Source organism: Pan paniscus, chromosome 7, assembly GCF_029289425.2.
Source record: "Pan paniscus chromosome 7, NHGRI_mPanPan1-v2.0_pri, whole genome shotgun sequence".
NCBI lineage: Eukaryota > Metazoa > Chordata > Mammalia > Primates > Hominidae > Pan > Pan paniscus.
In genome coordinates, this window is record NC_073256.2 from 51,938,891 (window position 1) to 51,961,691 (window position 22,801).

The 22,801-nt window shown below is 41.2% G+C and overlaps 1 protein-coding gene across 1 annotated transcript in view; it reads right to left on the minus strand.

The window, feature by feature from the left end:
• Positions 1 to 6,186: 6,186 nt before the first annotated feature.
• The window catches only part of FUT10 (fucosyltransferase 10), a 104,016-nt gene continuing 87,401 nt past the window's right edge, over positions 6,187 to 22,801 (minus strand). Inside the window, exon 5 of the mRNA XM_003830752.5 lies at positions 6,187 to 8,452. Within this exon, the coding sequence (XP_003830800.1) occupies positions 8,225 to 8,452 (228 nt within the window). The 3' untranslated portion in view covers positions 6,187 to 8,224. The remainder of the gene's footprint in view (positions 8,453 to 22,801) is intronic.

Below are 22,801 nucleotides of genomic sequence, written 5' to 3' on the forward strand. Positions count from 1 at the left end.
AGCATTCCCTTTGAAAATGGGCACAAGACAAGGATGCCCTCTCTCACCATTCCTATTCAATATACTGTTGGAAGTTCTGGCCAGGGCAATCGGGCAAGAGAAAGAAATAAAGGGTATTCAATTAGGAAATGAGGAAGTCAAATTGTCCCTGTTTGCAGATGACATGATTGTATATTTAGAAAACCCTATCGTCTCAGCCCAAAATCTCCTTAAGCTCATAAGCAACTTCAGCAAAGTCTCAGGATACAAAATCAATGTGCAAAAATCACAAGCATTCCTACACACCATTAACAGACAAACAGACAAATCATGAGTGAACTCCCATTCACAATTGCTACAAAGAGACTAAAATACCTAGGAATCCAACTTAAAAGGGATGTGAAGGACTTCTTCAAGGAGAACTACAAACCACTGCTCAATGAAATAAAAGAGGACACAAACGAATGGAAGAATATTCCATGCTCATGGATAGGAAGAATCAATATCGTGAAAATGGCCACCCAAAGTAATTTATAGATTCAATGCCATCCCCATCAAGCTACCAATGACTTTCTTCACAGAATTGGAAAAACCGACTTTAAATTTCATATGGAACCAAAAAAGAGCCCACATTGCCAAGACAATCTTAAGCCAAAAGAACAAAGCTGGAGGCATCATGCTACCTGACTTCAAACTATACTACAAGGCTATAGTAACCAAACAGCATGGTACTGGTACCAAAACAGATATATAGACCAATGGAACAGAACAGAGGCCTCAGAAATAACACCACACATCTACAATCACCTGATCTTTGACAAACCTGACAAAAACAAGAAATGGGGAAAGGATTTCCTATTTAATAAATGGTGCTGGGAAAACTGGCTAGCTATATGTAGAAAGCTGAAACTGGATCCCTTCCTTACACCTTATACAAAAATTAATTCAAGATGGATTGAAGACTTAAATGTTAGACCTAAAACCATAAAAACCCTAGAAAAAAATCTAGGCAATACCATTCAGGACATACGCATGGGCAAGGACTTCATGACTAAAATGCTAAAAGCAATGGCAACAAAAGCCAAAATAGACAAATGGAATCTAATTAAACTAAAGAGCTTCTGCATGGCAAAAGAAACTACCATTAGAGTGAACAGGCAACCTACAGAATGGGAGAAAATTTTTGCAATCTACCCTTCTGACAAAGGGCGAATATCCAGAATCTATAAAGAACTCAAACAAATTTACAAGAAAAAAACAACCCCATCAAAAAGTGGACAAAGGATATGAACAGACACTTCTCAAAAGAAGACATCTATGCAGCCAACAGACACATGAAAAAATGCTCGTCATCACTGGTCATCAGAGAAATGCAAATCAAAACCACAATGAGATACCATCTCATGCCAGTTAGAATGGCGATCATTAAAAAGTCAGGAAACAACAGATGCTGAAGAGGATGTGGAGAAATAGGAATGCTTTTACACTGTTGGTGGGAGTGTAAATTAGTTCAACCATTGTGGAAGACAGTGTGGCAATTCCTCAAGGATCCAGAACTAGAATTGGCATTTGACCCAGCCATCCCATTACTGGGTATACACCCAAAGGATTATAAATCATGCTGCTATAAAGACACAGGGACATGTATGTTTATTGTGGCACTATTCACAATAGCAAAGACTTGGAACCAACCCAAATGTCCATCAATGATAGACTGGATTAAGAAATTGTGGCACGTATACACCATGGAATACTATGCAGCCATAAAAAAGGATGAGTTCATGTCCTTTGCAGGGACATGGACAAAGCTGGAAACCATCGTTCTCAGCAAATTATCACAAGGACAGAAAACCAAACACTGCATGTTCTCACCCATAGGTGGGAATTGAACAATGAGATCACTTAGACATAGGGCAGGGAACATCACACACCAGGGCCTGTGGGGGATGGGAGGCTGTGGGAGGGATAGCATTAGGAGAAATATCTAGCGTAAATGATGAGTTGATGCGTGCAGCAAACCAACGTGGCACATGTATACCTATGTATCAAACCTGCACGTTGTGTACATGTACCCTAGAACTCAAAGTATATTAAAGAAACTTCACTTGTAGAACTTTTCAACTAAAAAAAAAAAGTATTTAACTTGTAAAAATTGCTGTCTCCAGTACTTAACACTTCCTTCTTTAGAATTATAAAAACAAATGATAAACAAACTAAAAACATTATTCCATGTCATTATTTCTGCATTTATTCAGTGTCAACAGTAACATTTGTTAATATTACCACCAATCTCCTCAGGAAAGTCTTTTAAGTATTGCAAAGTTGTCAAGCTCAATGTGGTGGATATTCGTTTTCCAAAATTTCACTTTTCACTTGAAAGCTGAGATTTTTATCATTGGCAACAAATTCTGTCTCTTAAAGTGACAGGCTCACTTTGTTTTCACAAAAATTGTTGACGAAAACACAAGACAGAGTAAGCATAGTTTGTCAGATTTTTTTAAGTAAAAATAGTATTCCATGGAAAAAGCAGCAAGTTCAGCTCACAACTCAATCACACAAGCACTGTGAGACTCCTGTTATACTATGATGTGTAGCACAGGTATTTTACTCTTATTTTTGTCACACAGAATATTAAAAAGACATGTACTGGCCGAACATGGTGGCTCATGCCTGTAATCCTAGTACTTTGGGAGGCCAAGGTGGGTGGATCACCTGAGGTCAGGAGGTCGAGACCAGCCTGGCCAACAAGGAGAAGCCCTGTCTCTACCAAAAAATAAAAATAAATAAATAAATGTTGGGAACAAGTCCCCCAAAATCTGGACATAAACTGGCCCCAAAACTGGCCATAAACAAAATCTCTGCAGCACTGTGACATGTTCATGATGGCCATAACGCCCACGCTGGAAGGTGGTGGGCTTACCGGAATGATGGCAAGGAACACCTGGTCCGCCCAGGGCAGAAAACCGCTTAAAGGCATTCTTAAGCCACAAACAATAGCATAAGCGATCTGTACCTTAAGGACATGCTCCTGCTGCAGTTAACTACCCCAACCTATTCCTTTAATTCGGCCCATCCCTTTGTTTCCCGTAAGGAATACTTTTAGTTAATTTAATATCTATAGAAACAATGCTAATGACTGGCTTGCTGTTAATAAATACGTGGGTAAATCTCTGTTTGGGGCTCTCAGCTCTGAAGGCTGTAAGACCCCTGATTTCCCACTTCACACCTCTATATTTCTGTGTGTGTGTCTTTAATTCCTCTAGTGCCGCTGGGTTAGGGTCTCCCCAACCAAGCTGGTCTTGGCAAATAAATAAATAAATAAAAGACATGCACTTAAAGGTCAAGATTTAATAAAATTCATCATTTTTATTGCTTCACTAAGGGCATTCTTATGTAAAACTGGCTTTTTTTTTCCCCATGAGTGGACTCATCAGATGAATTTACTCCATTTATATAAGAAGTAATTTACGTTACATTCATTCCAAAAGTTCTTGGGATAATATCCTGACCCAAAAGCATTAATATTACCCCCTACATACAGTAATGGTTTTTAAATATAATTACTTTCATAATCAGTTTTTTTTTTAATTTAGAAGCTTAAAATTTCAAATATTCATAATGGCCTATTTGGGCTAGTTGAATCATCTTCTCTGGTAAGCTGGGTTGGATGATGTGGTTATGGTTTGCATGGGAAATAAAGTAAACAATAAATTTTTGACCTAATGCTCAAAATGCCCTTGGAGGCATTAATCAATTCCAGTTCTGACTCATTTCAGAGGCTTAGAGACAGTAATTTAACTGCTCATGTCACTGTTCCAGGAGGATACAAAGGGGCAAGGGTATATAGCAGAGAAGAAGCCTCAGGAAGATAAAAGAAGGTATCTGCTGGTCATGACTGGTCATATCCTCTTTGGGATACAGCCACACCTCTGACTGACCAGAGGCTTGGCTGTTAAGTCCAATGACTCGAGAGGACAATAATCCTAAAGAGTCGCTTCTCCTCAAACACCTCTATCCCTTGCCGATCTCCTTAATTGGGCCTACTACCAGCACCAATGGTGTTGCTAAATTAATTGGTTTAATCCCAGGATATAGATGAGGCCACATTTTACTAGTGAGAAAGGTTAATATGACTTAAAAGTGAGCTCCCATGCATTGTACTCCATATTCTTGCATCCGTATCACATGGACAGCAAGAGAGGGCTTGTCTCCTAGGAGAAAGGCTGCTGAGGCTCCTCTTCTTCTCCTTCTTCAGTTGATCTTCAGTATGAGCAAGCAGGGTCAAGACCTACAGATCTAGGCATTTTTCTCTCCTCTTTCTTATTGTAAGCACATTGAATAGACTAGTCCCAAGATTCAGAATTGGGAAATGGAAAGGCAGTAAAAGATCCTCTCCTAGTTACACTTCAAATCTAAATAATATGCTCAGATCCAGCTTATACAATCAATCAGTGTACTGCATTTATGTGGTTTGCAAAGCTACTATAAAGAGGCTGTTTGAGTCTGATTATCCTATTGAGAGCTTTGTGCAAGACTCCACCAGAAATCCCATGGAGGGTAGGAAGAGTCAGAGAATAATTTAAGCATTCCTCAGTCCTTGGTTTTAATACCATCATAATATCAAAAAGCCCTACTCAAAACCCTTCACACCTCTCTCTCCTGTGTCTTATTCCTATCAGCAATGGCGCCTAGTACAATGCCTATTTTGTAACACAATAAATGTGTACCACTCCAGGTACTATCATCAACGATTCCCTTTTTCTGGACAAATCTCAGTCAAGCTCTTCAAACACAAAGGGTAATGACCACAGATAGCTGTAACCACTACAACAAGCATCTATTGAGCAAAGTGAACACTAGCTCATCACAATAACCTCACAAGGAGGTTGGATATTATAACATCCATTTTACAGATGAGCAAGCTGAATCTTAGAAAGGCCAAATAACTTGACCAAGATAATAAAGACAGTATGTTGCAGAGTAGCAACTAAAACTAGATTATTTCTTAGAGTCATCATTCTATATCCCCTTTGAGTTTTTCAAGCATTTTTATGTCTGTAATCAAAGACAACAAGATATATGCTGATATTAGAATTACACAGTAAAGATATTACCATTAACAATAAAAATTAAAAGAAAGAAATTTCCTAAAGAAAATTTCCATAATTTATATTTTGCTCCAGAACTGTGAGCAATAAACTTCTGTTTCTTATAAGCCACCCAGTCTATCGTATTCTGTTACAGCAGCCTGAGGTCCTAATGAATTGCCATCTTTAGCAGGACTTATGTCCTATTAACGACTTTTTTAATGCATATTTTACTGGGCATTTTACTGGGCAGGTCGGCACTGTGCTTGAATTCATACAGTCTTTTATAGATATTGAGCAGGTTCTTCTATGTGTAATATACAATGTGTGGCTGAAGGAATGATGTTCATTTTTGCTTATGTCTCTTATTTCTGAGTAATGCATAGAACACTATATGTTTCCAATCTATTACTAACAATGATAATGACCCCAACTGATATTCTGGTTACTAGAATCTAGTCCTTAACAGCAACAAAGAAGCCATTCAGCATTCAGGTTCCAAAATATATTTGCTATATGATCAAGGGTAAAAGTTGCATTCATTTTTAGGCGAAGACTATTAACTAGCATTAGTGATCATTTTCTCCAACATTTCTGAAAAGGCTTCTGACCACTTTTGTAATATTGCTTTTAAAAATTAGTCATTGAATGGCCAGGCGCAGTGGCTCAGGCCTATAATCCCAGCACTTTAGGAGGCCGAGGTGGGTGGGTCACTTAAGGGCAGGAATTCAAGACCAGCCTGGCCAATATGCTGAAACCCCATCTTTACTAAAAAAAAAAAAAAAAATTGTCCGGGCCTGGTGGCAGGTGCCTGTAATCCCAGCTACTTGGGAGGCTGAGGCAGAAGAATCGCTTGAATGCGGGAGGTGGAGGTTGCAGTGAGCTGAGATCGCACCACTGCACTCCAGCCTAGGTGATAGAGCAAGACTTTGTCTCGAAAAAAATAAAGTTCTTGAAAACAATCCAAGTAAAATGTACTGAAGGGCTAAGCAAAATGTTGCATTGTACAACCTCCTTCACAGCCATGAGGCATTCCTCAAAACAGTCCTGTGAGGGACGTTGCTTTCTTAAAATATTTCACAAAAGGAGACAGTGAGGTAAAGTGAAAGGTATGGCAAAATGGGATCAACACAGATTAATGATTTTATTTCACTAAATTTGTTCAGGGATACATACTTCAGAAACGCTTAGAGAGGATTTTATCTATGGACTTGATGAAGAACTAAGATGGAATGAGATTTCATGAAAGTTAAGGTTTAAGACATACACACAGCACATAAGCACTGGGTATTTGCTGAAGGCATTTATGGAGAAGAACTGAAGTTATCATGATAATATCTTGCCAGAGGCATAAATCACCTCTCAGGCTTTCTTTTGAGGGTTCAAAAAAACACAACTCACTTCATTTCATATGCAATTTAAAATCTGACCTTTAACAAGGAATCCCCCTTTCCAGTCTTTATTTCTTTAATATTATCAAATAAAATGGCAGAGAGAGAAATTCCCTTTCATCCTCAATACTACCCATTAAGTATGCTCCTTCCTCCAAACAGCGTGCTTCCCTTGAATAACATACAGCAGTTCCAAAATAGTTTGTTACCCTCTTTAGTAAAAATATCTACAAAATTAAATTTCTTAAATGTTGATGAACAAGGAAGAATGTTACACAGGGGGAAAAAAAGAAAAAAACCTTCCAAGACCAGCCCAATCACTTCTTTTTGGATGCAAAAACTAAGGCCGATGGAGGTTAAGAGATATGTCCAAGATCATATTTAGTTAATGAAAGAGCTGGGATTGGGAAGAACCCAGATATAGACACCTTCTCTCATCCAATGTGATCCTTCTGGCTTCTATAAGGAGGTATTGGTTTTGGTTCTCCTTTCTCACACGCTGGCTGACAAAGCCCAGCCAGAGCTACCTAATGAAGACGCTGCTCACTGCTAAGCACACCAAGGGCACAGCCTTCAATACAATGAGAGCTGATGCTAAGCAAGCACTCGTCAATTCCCCCTCATGCCATGACACAGACATGAGCATCACAGACTCTTCCTGTCCTCTGGCTGCCTTCTGAGACTTGCGGCTTTCCATGATGAAGAATGGAAATCATGACACAACAGTGGCAACAGGCTTTTAGTATCATCTAGAAACCTCCCCTCCCTCACATGGAAAGAAAACATGAGCCAGTGTTTTCCTCCTTGTCTTCTGAGGTGCTCCAGTACATGCCCCAGACAGGAGAGCTGAACCTTCCCTATAGCAGGATCCGAAATGACAGGAAATGCCCACAAACTGAATGCCTGTGGCTGCCACTGTGACAGGCTGCACATCATCCTATGAACAGACAAATCAGCTTCAGCACAATTGGAGTTCCTGGGGGTATTCACTTCTACTCTCGCGCTGCTCAAAATGTCCAGGCTGTGCGGCCTGAATCATAAGCATAGCAATTCTTAATATTATTCTGCGCAGCAGAAGAGGTAAGTGGTAACATCTCACTAATCAAAACACACAGGAGTTACTGTGTCTTTACAAGACATTCTACTTTGAAGGGAAAATGGGAGGCGATAGGGCAAGGCACAACTAAAGAAAGTGAGAGAGGTGGCTCAGGGTATGGAGAAGAAGGTAGACACACATAAGTTCTTTTCACTTGAAGAGTGGATAGTGGATAAACTTGAAACAGCTTTTATTACTCACTTACATCCCTGGAAACCAACAGATGGGATCTCTCATTGCCAAGTTCTAATGTATTTCATGTTCATGCTCAGCTGCAGGATACCAGGTTTGCCAAATACCAATAAGCTGTTGAGAGTGAGGTGAGTATCAAGAATCTATAGCTAGATCGTCTCCCTCCATTGCACAAGAAAAGTACTCACTCTAGGTGAATTTCCACAAAAGGCAGTAAGTATGTGGGTCCACAGACATGGACATGGAAGATAACCAGTGTCCATAAGAAATATTTCCTTTTTTAGTATAAAAAATATAGTGGCAACCCCTAAGGGTAATTTACATCTATTCTTTGAAAGGGCTCATTATGAGTACTGCAGCAACTAATTATTATCCTGATGGATAGTCAACAGAATAGCTATTATGTTCAAATATTAAGGCAACCTAGAAAATAAACCTCAAGAAGGCTCTAGTCTGTTTCATTCTGATCATTTTTGAAATCAGTCCTTGAATACTAGGCCCCAAAACTCTCGAGATGAAAAGTTTTGATTCCTATCAACCAGCCACCTTAGTGCCTGGGCTTCTTTCTTGGATTGTTCAAAGCTGGATATCCACATCTCTCGCAAAGAGCTCAAAGGTGGAGTCCGGAGTTGTGAGAAAGCAAACACTGTGGGCTCTGGGCAACTCAGGTGGGTATCTTCTGCCTCCCATCTTTTGGGTGGTAAGCCCTGCAGGAAGAGAAAAGAGAAATGAATTAAAAACATATGATAATGAAGCACAATTCCCTTAAAGCAACAGACTTTCCTTAAAACAACAGCTTTACCCCATGGAGTTAAAGGGGAAAGAAAGCATCTCACATATTGCCTCACTTAATTCTTATGGTAAGCATATTGAATAGGTGCTACTACCCCATTTTACAGGAGTGGAAACTAAACCACAAAAAAGTTACATAAATTGCCCCAAACAGTATATACTTAAGATCGAATATAGTTCTCTTTAGATTCTAAAGCCTTCCCCTCCCTCTGGTTATTTATCTGTTGATTTGTTTATTCCTTTTCCCCCTATTATCCCACCCCTATCCTCCTCCCCATAGGCAAATATTTTAAGATGTTTAACACAGTTCTTTGTATTTGCATGTAAGCGTATTCGAATACTCATTGCAAAATGTGTTCTCAATCTCTGGGCATTTATTTTTAATATACTTATATGTTATTGTATGTCTCATTTGTTTGCTACTTTTTCACCAAGAACTGTTTTTACATCTATCTATGTTGTCACACATTACAACTAATCTCTGTTTTTAATATATTTCCACTGCACTCAACTGTCCCCAGTACTAAGATGTTTCCACCCAACAATAATGGTACCTGACATTGGCATAATACCTCCCAGCTTCAAAATGCTGCAATGAGCTTGGTCCACGCTCAGTCTTGGCTTATTTCCATGGTCTCCTAACTAACCCCTTGATTCCACTTCTGATCCTCTGCAGGCTACACTCAGCAGCCCTTCTCATTCCAAGTTCAAGTCCAAGTCCTTAAAATGGCCTACATGTTCAGGATTTGACCTTCCAATAATTTAGAAGGGAGAAAGGGAGAAAAGAAAAAAAAAAGTAAAACAGAAAGAGGAGAGACAGAAAAACTCCAGGATAACAGACTGAACACACATATCCAATTTCATTTCCTCCAGAAACACCATTAAAATGAGAGTAAAAGGACTGTTCTTGAAAGGCATTAACCTGTAAGAATTGGGAGAATGGAAGAGGGCAGAAGAGTAACAAAACATAGAAGAATAGGAAAATTAGCAACTTCACAGTGGGAAAACCTAGCACATACCACCTGAACCAAGCAATCAAAGTTAACATTACCAGTCATACGTTATGTTGGTATAATGCATCCCCTGATACAGGGGTCCTCAACTCCCGAGTCATGAACCAGTACTGTTCCCTGGCCTGTTAGGAACCGGGCTGCAGAGCAGGAGGTGAGCAGCATGCATGTGAGCATTGCCGCCTGAGCTCTGCCTCCTGTCAGATCATCAGCAACATTAGATTCTCCTAAGAGGGTGAACCTTATTGTGAACTGCACATGTGAGGAATCCAGCTTGCTCACTCCTTATAAACATCTAATCCCCTACCCACCTACTGGTCTGTGGAAAAATTGTCTTCCACAAAATAGGTCTCTGGTGCCAAAAAGGTTAGGAACAGCTGCCCTAATAGGATGCAATGAGAACACGTTTACCTCTGTGGTATTATTCCCCATAATCCATAACCCAAGTGTTAACATGAGAAGACATTAGACAAACTGTATGAAGGGACATTCTACAAAATACTGACCAGTACTCTTGAAAAGTTATTAAAAATAAGAAAAAGCTTGAGCAACTGTCCAGATTGGAGGAGACTAATGAAACGTGATGGCTTAATTACAGCCTGGTATCCCGAATTTGATCCTAGCGCAGACAGAGGATGTTACAGAAATATGGCCAAATATGACTAAAGAGAAATATGACTAGACTCTGCAGTTTAGCAAGCAGTAATGTGCCAATATGAATTTCTTATTGGTGACAAATGTACCACAGTTACGTAAAATGATAGCATGAGGGGAAGCCAGGGAAAAGGCATACAGAAATCTGAACTATCTTTAAAATATTCTGTAAACAAAATTAAAAGTGTTTTTTAGTAAAAGACAATGGCAAAATACCTTCAAAATTCTGAGAAAAATGAATGTCCATTTTAGTGGTTTACAGTCAGCTAACCTATTGCTTAAATTTAGGGTAGAATGAAGACATTTTCTTTTCTTTTTTTTTTTTTTTTTTTTTTTTTGAGACGGAATCTCGCTTTGTCTCCCAGGCTGGAGTGCAGTGGCATGATCTCAGCTCACTGCAACCTCCACCTCCTGGGTTCTAGTGATTCTCCTGCCTCAGCCTCCCAAGTAGCTGAGATTACAGGTGCCTGCCACTATGTCCAGCTAATTTTTTTTATTTTTTTTTATTTTTAGTAGAGACGGGGTTTCACCATGTTGTCCAGGTTGGTCTTGAAATCCTGACCTCAGGTGATCCACCCGCCTCAGCCTCCCAAAGTGCTGGGATTACAGGCACGAGCCACCATGCTCAGCTGAAATGAAGACATTTTCACACATTCTCGCATGTACCTCTTCTCAGGAAGCGACTGGAGAGTATGATCAACCAAAACAAGAGAATAAACTAAGAAAACAGGAGACATAGCATGCAGGAAACAGATGTCAACAGAAGAGAAAAAAAGAAAAGAAAGAAAATTCCCAAAATGCTGGGGAAGTGACATCTCAGGCTGCTGCTCCACACTAAGGTAGAGGACAATGAGCACAGATGGGAGTGGGTCAGAGGCTCCAGGAGAGATCCCTTCCATAAGATCAAGAGAGCTGGACGCCTGCCATATCTCAACATCTTCAGAGGAGAGTTAAACAATCAACAAAGACTGAATGACTGACAGGTACATGGAAAAATAATCAAATAAGGACGCAATTATTACCTGGGAAAGAAACAAAAAACTGTATATGTAACGGGGAAAATGATAGTGTACTACATGGTTTATTTTTTAATAACAGTCACACAGTTATATTCAAACACTGAATATAAAAAGAATACTATGTAAATGTGTTACTTAGAAACATAGAGTAAATAGGCCAGGTGTGGTGGCTCACTCCTGTAATCCCAGCACTTTCGGAGGCCAAGGCAGGTGGATCACTTGAGGTCAGGAGTTAGAGACCAGCCTGGCCAACATGGTGAAACCCTGTCTCTATCAAAAATACAAAAATTAGCCGGGTGTGGTGGCGCGTGCCTGTAATCCCAGCTACTCAGGAGGATGAGGCAGGAGAATCGCTTGAACCCAGGAGACAGAGGTTACAGTGAGCCAAGATCATGCCACTGCACACCAGCCTGGGTGAGAGAGTGAGACTCTATCTCAAAAAAAAAAAAAAAAAAAAAAAAAAAAAAAAAAAAAAAAAAAACAGAAAAAGAAACAGAAACATTGGGTAAATACCAAAATAGTTAAATAATTAGCTAAATATTGTGGTTGCTTCTGGGAAGGACAGAAAAGGGAAAAGAAGTGGAAGACTGCTGTTTTTGTTAATTAACTTTGTAGAAATATTTGATTCTTCAACCTATATGCATGTATATATTTTTCTTAAAAAAAAACTGTCTTAATGGGAAGACAATCCATTATGTGTCAGGTTTATAATTATTAGAATCTTCATCCATTCCAAATTTAGAAAGCATAGCAGAAAAACCAGTTGGAAATATAAAAATGTGGGTGCTACTTATGATTGGCTCAACATATTTTCTTTTCTTTAAAACTCCCATAGGAAATATATGAGGAGATACTACGAGTATTTAGTGTGAAGAGGTGATGATTTTGAGTGAACAGTTTGTCTTCAAGCAAAGAAGTCCCTTCAAGTGAAGGGACTATATAAGTGGAAGTGTGAATTAACTTGTTTGGTAAAATGTGAAGGACAGAGATGGCCAAGTCCTCCTTTCACTTGGGAACCACTGATGGATTATCATGAAGTCTGACTTCCAAGGGCCTAGAACTTGAGCAGGGATTCTTTACCAAGCACAGAGAACCAGAGTGCAAATTGAAATTGCAAACCATTAGGAATGCTAAGACAAAATCTGGGAAATCTATGAATATCAAGTTCAAAGGACCAAAGTTAGGCTCAAAATTGTGATTACGTTAGCCAGAGTTCATGGTTGGATAGAGACTGGATTTGAAGCAAGAGCAGAACAAAATCAAGTAAGGAGATGCAAAACAACTTTCAACTTTTGAGAGGCCACTGTTCACCTCTATTGGCTGGTAGGTACAGATGCCAGACTGTATCCTGCCAAACTGAGGAATCAGAGCAGGTAGCTAAGAATTGACTATAAAGGCCAGGCACATTGGCTCACACCTGTAATCTCAGCAATTAGGCTGAGGCGGGTGGATCACGAGGTCAAGAGTTCAAGACCAGCCTGGCCAACATAGTGAAACCCCATCTCTACTAAAAATGTAACAAATTAGCTGGGCATGGTGGCATATGCCTGTAATCCCAGCTACTCAGGAGGCTGAGGCAGGAGAATCACTTGAAGCTGGGAGGCGGAGGTTGCAGTAAGCTGAGATCGCACCATTGCACTCCAGCCCAGGCAACAGTGCAAGACTCTGTCTCAAAAAAAAAAAAAAAAAAAAAGAATTGACTATAAAAGGGGAAGTTTCAGTTCAATACAAAGAACCAAATGTTCTGTTTATCTTTTGTCAAAACAAACAAAAGATAAAATAAGCTACCTTTAAAAATAATGAAATCACCAACACTGAAAATGCTCCAGCACAAACTAATGGATGGCTTGCTCATGATACTCGAGTCACCAGTCAGCTGGTAATTGTACAGATCACATAACCTTCCATGGTCTTCCCAACCCTGACCTTGCATAACGGTTTATATGAGAAAGTCAGTAATATTACCCTATTTCCTTGCCTTCCCACTCAGGAGAGGAGCCCATCAAGTGTAGGATAAAGTTCCAACTCAAGGTGACATCACAGAGAAAAGAATCTTATGAAATGAACTCTTTTCACTCTAACATTCTGCCAGAAATATTTCACAGTATGACCCAAAGGAAGTGTGTCTGATGAAGTAGTTATGACAGTTTTAGAAGTAACTTAAGTTTCAGTATCCCTTTCCAGCTGAGGTCTTGTGCGGAAAAACCAGCTGTTTCTAAAGTATGATTTTAAAAGATTTTGTTTCCAAAGAGAACGTGGTTCCTAGTAATGAGAAAAATACAGATAATCCTCAAATTCATAACTTCTTGAGCCCATCAGGGAACTGAATTCCAGAGGGTGACAAAGCCCCTTTGAGGAAAGATGGATAATCTGTTTCACCTTTGGCAGAACACAGGAGAGAGAGGTGATCACCATACAAACAGGTAACAAGAAATCAGTTAAAATTTTAATAAATTCTTAGAAGTGGAGTAACCATATCAGCTGGAATAGCTGGGATGCCCAGATACAAAAATGAGAGTTCAAATTCATCAAAAGCTCTTTTCTATGGACCTCCATCAAATGCTCAGAAGGAAGATTGGGGGCAGCACAGGATTGGAAAGGGTCTCCCTCCTTGGCACAGCGTGGTGGATGATCTTCCTCTGCTAGGGGAATTCAGGAAGCCTCTCCACCCTCCCCAGACCTTTTCCTCATACATGTAAAGGCCTTAAGCCACTGTGGGAGCAGTAGCAAACCCTTCTGCTCCCAGATCCAAGGGAAAAATCTATTACTTCTTGGGGAGAGGGAGAAGCAAAACTCCTCTTTCTCATGGTTGGGGGCAGGATCGAAACCATTTTGGGCCTAGAATCCTATCATGATACCAGAAGTTACACCACTGGGGAGGGGCATAAACTCTCCCTCCAACTAACCACAGATACAAGGCAGAGCTTGGCTGCCAAGAGAAGAAGAGGCAAGGACACCGGAAAAGCTTCACCCCTGAGACCCAGGAATCCAGAACCTGCCTGAGGCTGTGAAGACAACAAAGAACCTGCCCTACTCCCAACATAAGTTTACTGCTAAGGAATGAATAACAGGAGTTTGCTGGTGGGGAGAAGCAAGAATATTAAAATAGACCTCATCTGTGGCATAGCAATGCAGGAATTGCTAAAACGCTGAGGGTGGAGGAGAAATATTGAGAAAAACTCTTTAACACCCCAGGCCCCACTTTAAACATAGGCAATAGCGGTGCTTAGTCACTGGATAATTATTATTACTGGAAATGTTTGAAACCTGAGGAGCACAAAAGGTAACAATAGCAACACAAAATCCAACTCTAGCTCAACTCTTGACTAACCTGACTCTACCTCCCTAATATGGTTTGGCTTTGTGTCCCCACCCAAATGTCATCTTGAATTGTAATCCCCGTGTGTCAAGGGAGGGAACTGGTGGGAAGTGATTGGATCATGGAGGTGATCTCCCCCATGCTGTTGTCATGATAGTGAGTTCTCACAAGATCTGATGGTTTAAATATGTGGCATTTCCTCTCTCTCTCCCTCTCTCCCTCTCTCCCTCCCTCCCCTCCTGCTTTGTCGTGGTAAGATGTGTTTGTTTCCCCACTTTGCTTTTTGCCATGATTGTAAGTTTCCCAAGACCTCCCTCGCCATGCAGAACTGTGAGTCAATTTAACCTCTCTCCTTATGAATACCCAGTCTTGGTTGGTTCTTTATAAGCAGTGGGAAAATGGAGTAATACACGTCCCTCCTCCCCAACCCATGCACATTAACAGCCTTGACAGAAAAGAGGCATGTCCATTGCCATACATAAACATTGATCTTGGTCTCTATGCTTTTGTACATAATGTCCAGGAATCAAAAAAAAAAAAATCATGAAACACATAAAAAGAGAAAAAACAAAAAAACAAACACTATCAAGAGATAAAGCCATCAACAGAACCAGACTCACAAATGACTCAGATGTTGGAACTATCAGGCAGGAACTTTAAACTACCATTAGTATGTTAAAGAATATAGTAAAAGGCTGGGCGCAGTGGCTCACGCCTGTAATCTCAGCACTTTGGGAGGCTGAGGCAGGTGGATCACGAGGTCAGGAGTTCTAGGCCAGCCTGGCCAACATGGCGAAACCCTGTCTCTACTAAAAATACAAAAATTTGCCAGGTGTGGTGGCATGCACCTGTAGTCCCAGCTAGTCAGGATGCTGAGGCAGGATAATTGCTGGACTCCAAAAGGCAGAGGTTGAAGTGGGCTGAGATCACACCACTGCACTCCAGCCTGGGCAACAGAGCAAGACTCTGCCTAAAAAAAAAATATATATATATATATATATATATATATATATTTAGTGTGTGTATATATATATATACACACACTATATATATAACATAAATATACACTATATATGCTATATATACACTATATATATACTATATATACACTATATATACTCTATATATATACTATATATGCACTATATATATACTATATATACACTACATATACTCTCTATATATACTATATATGCACTATATATACTATATATACACTATATATACTCTATATATACTATATATACACTATATATACTCTATATATATACTATATATACTATATATACACTATATATACTATATATACTCTATATATATACTATATATACACTATATATATACTCTCTCTATATATATACTCTATATATATACACTATATATATATATATAGTAGAAAAGGGAGACAATATGCATGAACATAAGGGTAATTTCAGCAGGGAGATGTAATATAAAACAGGAGTCAAATGGAAATACTAGGTTTCTGCAGCTAAAGAGATGCTGAATTAGGTGATTCCTAAGCTACTTTCAATTCTGACATTGTATGATTCTAAGACCACCACTTCAAGAAGGTAAGAGAAGATAAATGATAAGAAAACAGATGGTTTATATGTAGAAAACATGAGATAACTAATAATCTCCCACTTGGAATTGTTCCTTCTCATCTTCAATCTAAAATACAAAAAGTGACCAGGTACAGTGGCTCATGCCTATAATCCCAGCATTTTGGGAGGCCAAGGTGGGAGGATTGCTTGAGGTCAGAAGTTTAAAACCAGCCTGGGCAACATAGCAAGACCCTGTCTCTACAAAAATAAAAGTTAAAAAATTAGGTATGGTGGCACATGCTGTAGTCCCGGCTACTCAGGAGGCTGAGGCAGGAGGAATGCTTGAGTCCAGCAGTTCAAGACTACAGTGAGCTATGATTGCACCACTGCACTCCAGCCTGGGTGATAGAATGAGACCCTGTCTCAAAAAAAAAAAAAAAAAAATGCCAGGCACTGTGGCTCACACCTGTAATCCCAGCACTTTGGAGGGCCAAAGCAGGAGAATGGCTTGACCCGAGTTTGAGACCAGCATGGGCAACATAGTGAGACTCCAACTTTACAGAAAAACTTTAAAAAATTAACCAGGCATGGTGACATGCACCTGTAATCTTAGCTACTCAGGAGGCTGAGATGGAAGGATCACTTGAGCCCAGGAAGTGGAAGCTATAGTGAACCATGACCACACCACTGCACTTCAGCCTGGGCAACAGAGGAAGACCCTGTCTCAATCAATCAAATTTATATATGTGTATATATAAAATATATAAAGCAATGGAAAATTACTACAGGCAACTCCAGTTAAAAAGTAAATTCTATTAACCTTAAGACAGATTGTCTGTTTTGTTCAGCTTAAATACAGATAGGAAATCACCAAATTATCCTGTCTTTTAGTCTTTCGTACTAAATCCTTTTTTCCTAGAAGCCTTCCCCCACTTTTATACTTTATCATTCTAACTTAAAAAGAAATCCAAACTATTTAAAACATCACATTTAATCTGTAGGAAGAAAAATTTTGACCTAAGGTACATCTGTCTTTGAACAACTGACATCATGATACAGGAAGTATAAGATCTTACCCTTCATAGATAGTAGATAAAAGTTTGTTCAAAGAAAGGACATGTAAGGTAGTTCATGCTCTCCTGGTAAGTGCCCATTTGATGACTTAGGGTTATTACTTCTGGTGGTGATTTAGTACCAAGGGATGTCTTATGCTAGAAAGCTTTAAAATGAAGAGAGTGCACTTAAATGCAGCATTTGTTACGAGTTCATCATCTTAGCATGGTAGTTAATGGAATCTCTGTAACAGCTGTATTCTGATACTGTGGCGGTAGTACTAACAGCTGGCTGCCAGTGATTAAGATGGCCTTTTGGAAGACTCTTGTAGAACCTTTACCAAAAGCATCCAGATCTCTCATTTTAGAGAATTTTTCCTTCACAGTGCACAAAGCTTATTCCTTTAATAATGTCTAATCTAAACTGTAAGCCCTATGACAAGGGACCATGTCTTTTCTTGCTTACCATTATCTAGCACAATAATGCCCGAATCAGAGCGCATCTTCAATACAATTTTTTTCAACTAGTTTGTTTAATAAAGAAAATAGGCTGGGCACAGTGGCTAACACACGCAATCCCAGCACTTTGGGAGGCTGAGATGGGCACATTGCTTGAGCTAAGGACTTCGAGACCAGCCTGGGAAACATGGCAAAACACCATCTCTACAAAAATTACAAAAATTTGCCAGGCAAGGTGGCTGCACCTACAGTCCCAGCTACTCGGGAGTCTGAGGTGGGAGGACCACTCAAGCCTCGGAGCTGGAGGTTGCAGTGAGCCGAGATCACACCACTGTACTCCAGCCTGGGTGATAGAGACCCTGTCTCAATCAATCAATCAATCAAATGGAGATTTCCAAATAAAAATGGTTGACTAGACACACACTTTTAATTTCATTCCCTCCTGAAATCCCATAAAATGACAGCAAGGTGTTTTTTTTTTTTTTATGGCATAGATTCCTGAAGAAAAACAAAATGATAAAGAAAACAAAAAATTTCGGAAGTTGCAAAGTTAACAGATGGGTGGCAAATGACTTAGTTGATGAGAAAGCTGAGTTCTAAGAAGCAGCGGGAAAGCAGAAAAGCAACTCAACGTTCACTGCAGCGTGCACAAGATGCTGCAGAATTTGGTGGTGCACAGAACCTCTGGCAGTGGGTGTAAAGGAGGGGCTGAAAGGGAAGTGGTTGCCAGTTTTGTAGGAGGCAACTGAAGACCCAAATCATCACTGTGCACAAGCAAGAAACCGACATTCTCCTACCCCAGCAGCCCCTGAGTATTGTCCAAAGAAACTTAACAGTAGATCATTAGACTAGGGGAGAGTAGGCATGAACGAGGGTAAGAGTACCGCCCTCTAGCAGATTCCTGAACTTCTCAACTTCATCTATCCCTTGCCCCACCTGCGCAGGGCTCTGACCAACAGTACACCTCACCTCCTTCCATGTGACTTCCTGCTCTAGAATTTAACTGTTGGAGTCACTGTGGAACTCTTCTCAGCACCCATATCACACACGTGTAACCCAAAAGGTAGAGCAAGTTAGGACCAGTGGGGCAAATTTTGGACCACGGAGAAAGCAGGGCCCATGGATCAATTTTCTCCCCTTCCTTACCTGGAAGGAATGATTCCGAGTGCAGTATGTGCTTCTCAGGGGCAGGGTCCTGAGGACGAACCAATCACTCCCACTTAACACTCAGCTCAGTAACATCATCGCATTGCCCTCCTTCCTTCCCTGGTTCACTCCCCTACTCCTCCCTCCAACCCTCTAGGACTGCACTCCCTAACAGAATCACAGCACAGATGCCTCTGTTTCCATTTCTGTTTTCTGTGGAAGCCAGGTTAAGATCGTTAGTACCAGGAGTGGCGCTAAAGAGCATTATTCACCTGATGGCAATAAAAGCCCCATTGCTGGTGGTAAAGCCCCATTAAAATTAATATCACCTGCTTTATCACCAGCACTCAACACCTAAGTGAGAAACAGAGGCCCTACTCTGAGAAGAAATAGCTTAAATACCAAGAGAAGCAGCAAAGGCTAGGGTGTACTGTCAAGAACTGGGTAAGTGGCCAGGCACGGTGGCTCATACCTGTAATCCCAGCACTTTGGGAGGCTGAGGTTGGAGGATCACTTGAAGTCAGGAGTTCAAGACCAGCCTGGCCAACATGTTGAAACCCCCGTCTCTACTAAATATACAAAAATTAGCTGGGCGTGGTGGTGCACACCTGTAATCCCAGCTACTCAGGAGGCTGAGGCAGGCGAATTGCTTGAATCCGAGAGGCAGAGGTTGCAGTGAGCCGAAATTGCACCACTGCACTCCAGCCTGGGTGACAGAGTGAGACTCTGTCTCAAAAAACAACTGCCCCCTCAGACAGGATAGTAAGTCTGAAGCAACACCATCGTCTTGGAAAAACTGTAGAGATCAATGCCCCACAAGACCAAGGAGTTTTCCCCATCATAATCCCCACCACCACCATTTAATTCACCGTTCTGACCCCTGAAAAAAAAAACAACAGATAAATCATGGCAGATGGTAGGGGACTACCAGGAACTTAACCTGACAGTAGTTCCAACTGCAGCTGCCTTGCTGAAACTGGTATCTACACAGGATCAACACGGCTCCAATCAGTATCTGATATTGATGCACACCAATAAGCAGCCACTGAGAGAAAGCTCACAACAAGCAGGTAGGTATTATGAGTTATTGGATTTCAGCCAGCCTGTCCCTTTGTTACCCCAATACTGGTTCCACTGACCCATGAACAGGACATTGTAGGAATGATGGAGGCTATGCATGAACAGAAGAGCTTTGGCTCTCACTCAAAGGCAGAATTCATCACTGCCACTGTTAAAGACCTGATCTACCAGCAACAATGATCAATGCTAAAGCTTCTGATAAGGCACAATTCCTTGAGGAGAATATCTAGTCTCTAGTCTCCCAGTGACAGGCTAAAATCCTTTTACTCGAGAAGGAATAGCAATTAGTCCTTGCTGAAATTGACACCTACCTTAGATATACTCATGGGGAACTTCCTTGTCCCCCATACCTCTGCCTACTCTATCACTCAGGGGTTACAGAATGCCTTCTTCAGGCCGGGCGTGGTGGCTCACACCTGTAATCCCAGCACTATGGGAGGCCGAGGTGGGTAGACCACCTGAGGTCAGGTGTTCAAGACCAGCCTGACCAACATGGTGAAACCCCGTCTCTACTAAAAATATAAAAAATTAGCCAGGCATGGTGGTGAGCGCCTGTAATCCTAACTACTCAGGAGGCTAAGGCAGGAGAATCATTTGAACGCGGGAGGCAGAGGTTGCAGTAAGCCAAGTTCGTGCCACCGCACTCCAGCCTGGGTGACAAAGTGAGAATCTGTCTAAAAAAAAAAAAAAAGAATACCTTCTTCAGCAACATGGTATTTTGTACAACACTAACTCAGACTCAGGGACCCATTGCATGGTGAGAGAGGTACCAAAATGGACACATGACACTGTGACAACAATGTGACAGTGGGCACAGCAGTCACTGGTTTTACCAGGTACTCCATCACTCAGAAGAAGCCAGCCTCAAAGAACTATGGAATAGCCTATAAATAGCTCAGCTCAAGGACAATATTCTCTGGGTTTAAGATACCAGTAGTCCATACGTGGGACTGTGCTCCAAATACCTAGACTAGATACAGGAACCAACCCATTGAAGTAGAACTGACTAATCTCACCCTCATTCCCAGTGACCCACTTGCTTATTTTGTGGTTCTCATCCCTGCAACCCTAGGCTTTCCAGGTTCCTGGTTCCCAGGTGGTGGGGGAAGGGGCATTCTTTTCCATTAGGGGCACAGGAAGGTGCCCACTGAACTTGAATCTACAGAACTGTAACTGCTACCCGGTCACTTTGAATTCATTGTGCAAGCAGGAAAATGAAGAAATTATTGTACTGGTCGTGGTAATGGACTCATGAGGAGATGACATTCCCACTACACAGTGGAAGCAAACAGGGTCTGTCGAGGACGGGGCCATGATGAACAGGGGAAAGTGTAACTGCCATGATCACAGTCTCAGAGGGGTAAGGCAACCACAGGCTCCTGAGGGAAGAGGGTCTGGGTCACCCTATCAGGCAAGCAGCCAAGAATAATCAAATCACTGGCCAAGAGTGAAGGAAGGCAGGGCGCAGTGGCTCACACCTGTAATCCCGGCACTTTGGGAGGCCAAGGCAGGTGGATTACTTGAGGTCAGGAGTTCGAGATCAGCCTGGCCAATGTGGTGAAACCCCATCTGTACTAAAAATACAAAAAAAATTAGCTGGCCATGGTGGCAGGTGCCTGTAATCCCAGCTTCTTAGGAGGCTGAGGCAGGAGAATCACTTTGGCTGAAAGAGGAAAATAAAAAATGAAACATACTTAAGTAGCTTACTTTATGTTGTGCCATATAGAACGAATCCCGTAAAATAAGTGCAAATGAAAACTGGTGGCTGGGCGCAGTGGCTGATGCCTGTAATCCCAGAGCTTTGGGAGGCCGAGGCCAGTGGATCACCTGAGGTCAGGAGTTCGAGACCAGCCTGGTCAACATGGCGGAAACTCCGTCTCTACTAAAAATACAAAAATTAGCCGGGTGTGGTGGCATGCGCCTGTAATCCCAGCTGCTCGGGAGGCTGTGGCACGAGAATCGCTTGAGCCTAGGAGGCAGAGGTTGCAGTGAGCCGAGATCACGCCACTACACTCCAGCCTGGGCGACAGAGCGAGACTCCGTCTCAAAAAAAAAAAAAAAAAAAAAAAGTCTAATACCTTTTCATTTACTTTCATAGAACGTTTTATTCTGCTTTTCAATAATAAGCACATTAGCATTTTGGAATTGGAACTACTTCATTAAAATGCAAGCAAAGCCTCCTAATCATCTTCGCTGACCACCTCTCTGGGAGGAATCAGAGCAGGCTGGAGAAAAGCCTACTCTCATTTTCCTCAATGAGTCCAAAGAGAAGGACATCCAATCATACTACCTTTGGGCATTCTGAAATGCCACATTCAGTTAGCTGTTTCTGTTAGAACTGCAGGAATGATCTCCTACATCTTTTCTAAAGCTATTTACCCGCTGGGCGCTGTGGCTCATGCCTGTAATCCCAGCACTTTGTGAGGCCGAGGCGGGAGGATCACGAGGTTGGGAGATCAAAACCATCCTGGCTAACACGATGAAACCCCGTCTCTACTAAAAATACAAAAAATTAGCCAGGCGTGGTGGCGGGTGCCTGTAGTCCCAGCTACTCGGGAGGCTGAAGCAGGAGAATGGCGTGAACCCGGGAGGTGGAGCTTGCAGTGAGCCGAGATCACGCCACTGCACTCCAGCCAGAGAGACAGAGGGAGATTCTGTCTCAGAAAAAAAAGCTATTTACCAACGCCAGCATACCCTCTCTTCCAGTTCGCAATAATTATCTCAATAGGGTTTTTGTGAGGTACAGAAGCAGTTAGGGTTTGCATATTTCAGTTTTCTGTGAATATAATCTTGAAGCCTTGAAATGGTCTTGAAACCTAGCCCAAGCAAATCATCACCCTCAGAAATTCTGTTTTCTACCTTGATATATTTTGAGAATAAATAATTGGTATAGCATGGGCAATTAATGTGGTCTCTACTCTCTCATGTTTTCACATGGGTGGGTGTGTGTGTGTTTGTGTGTGTGTGTGTGTGTGTGTATT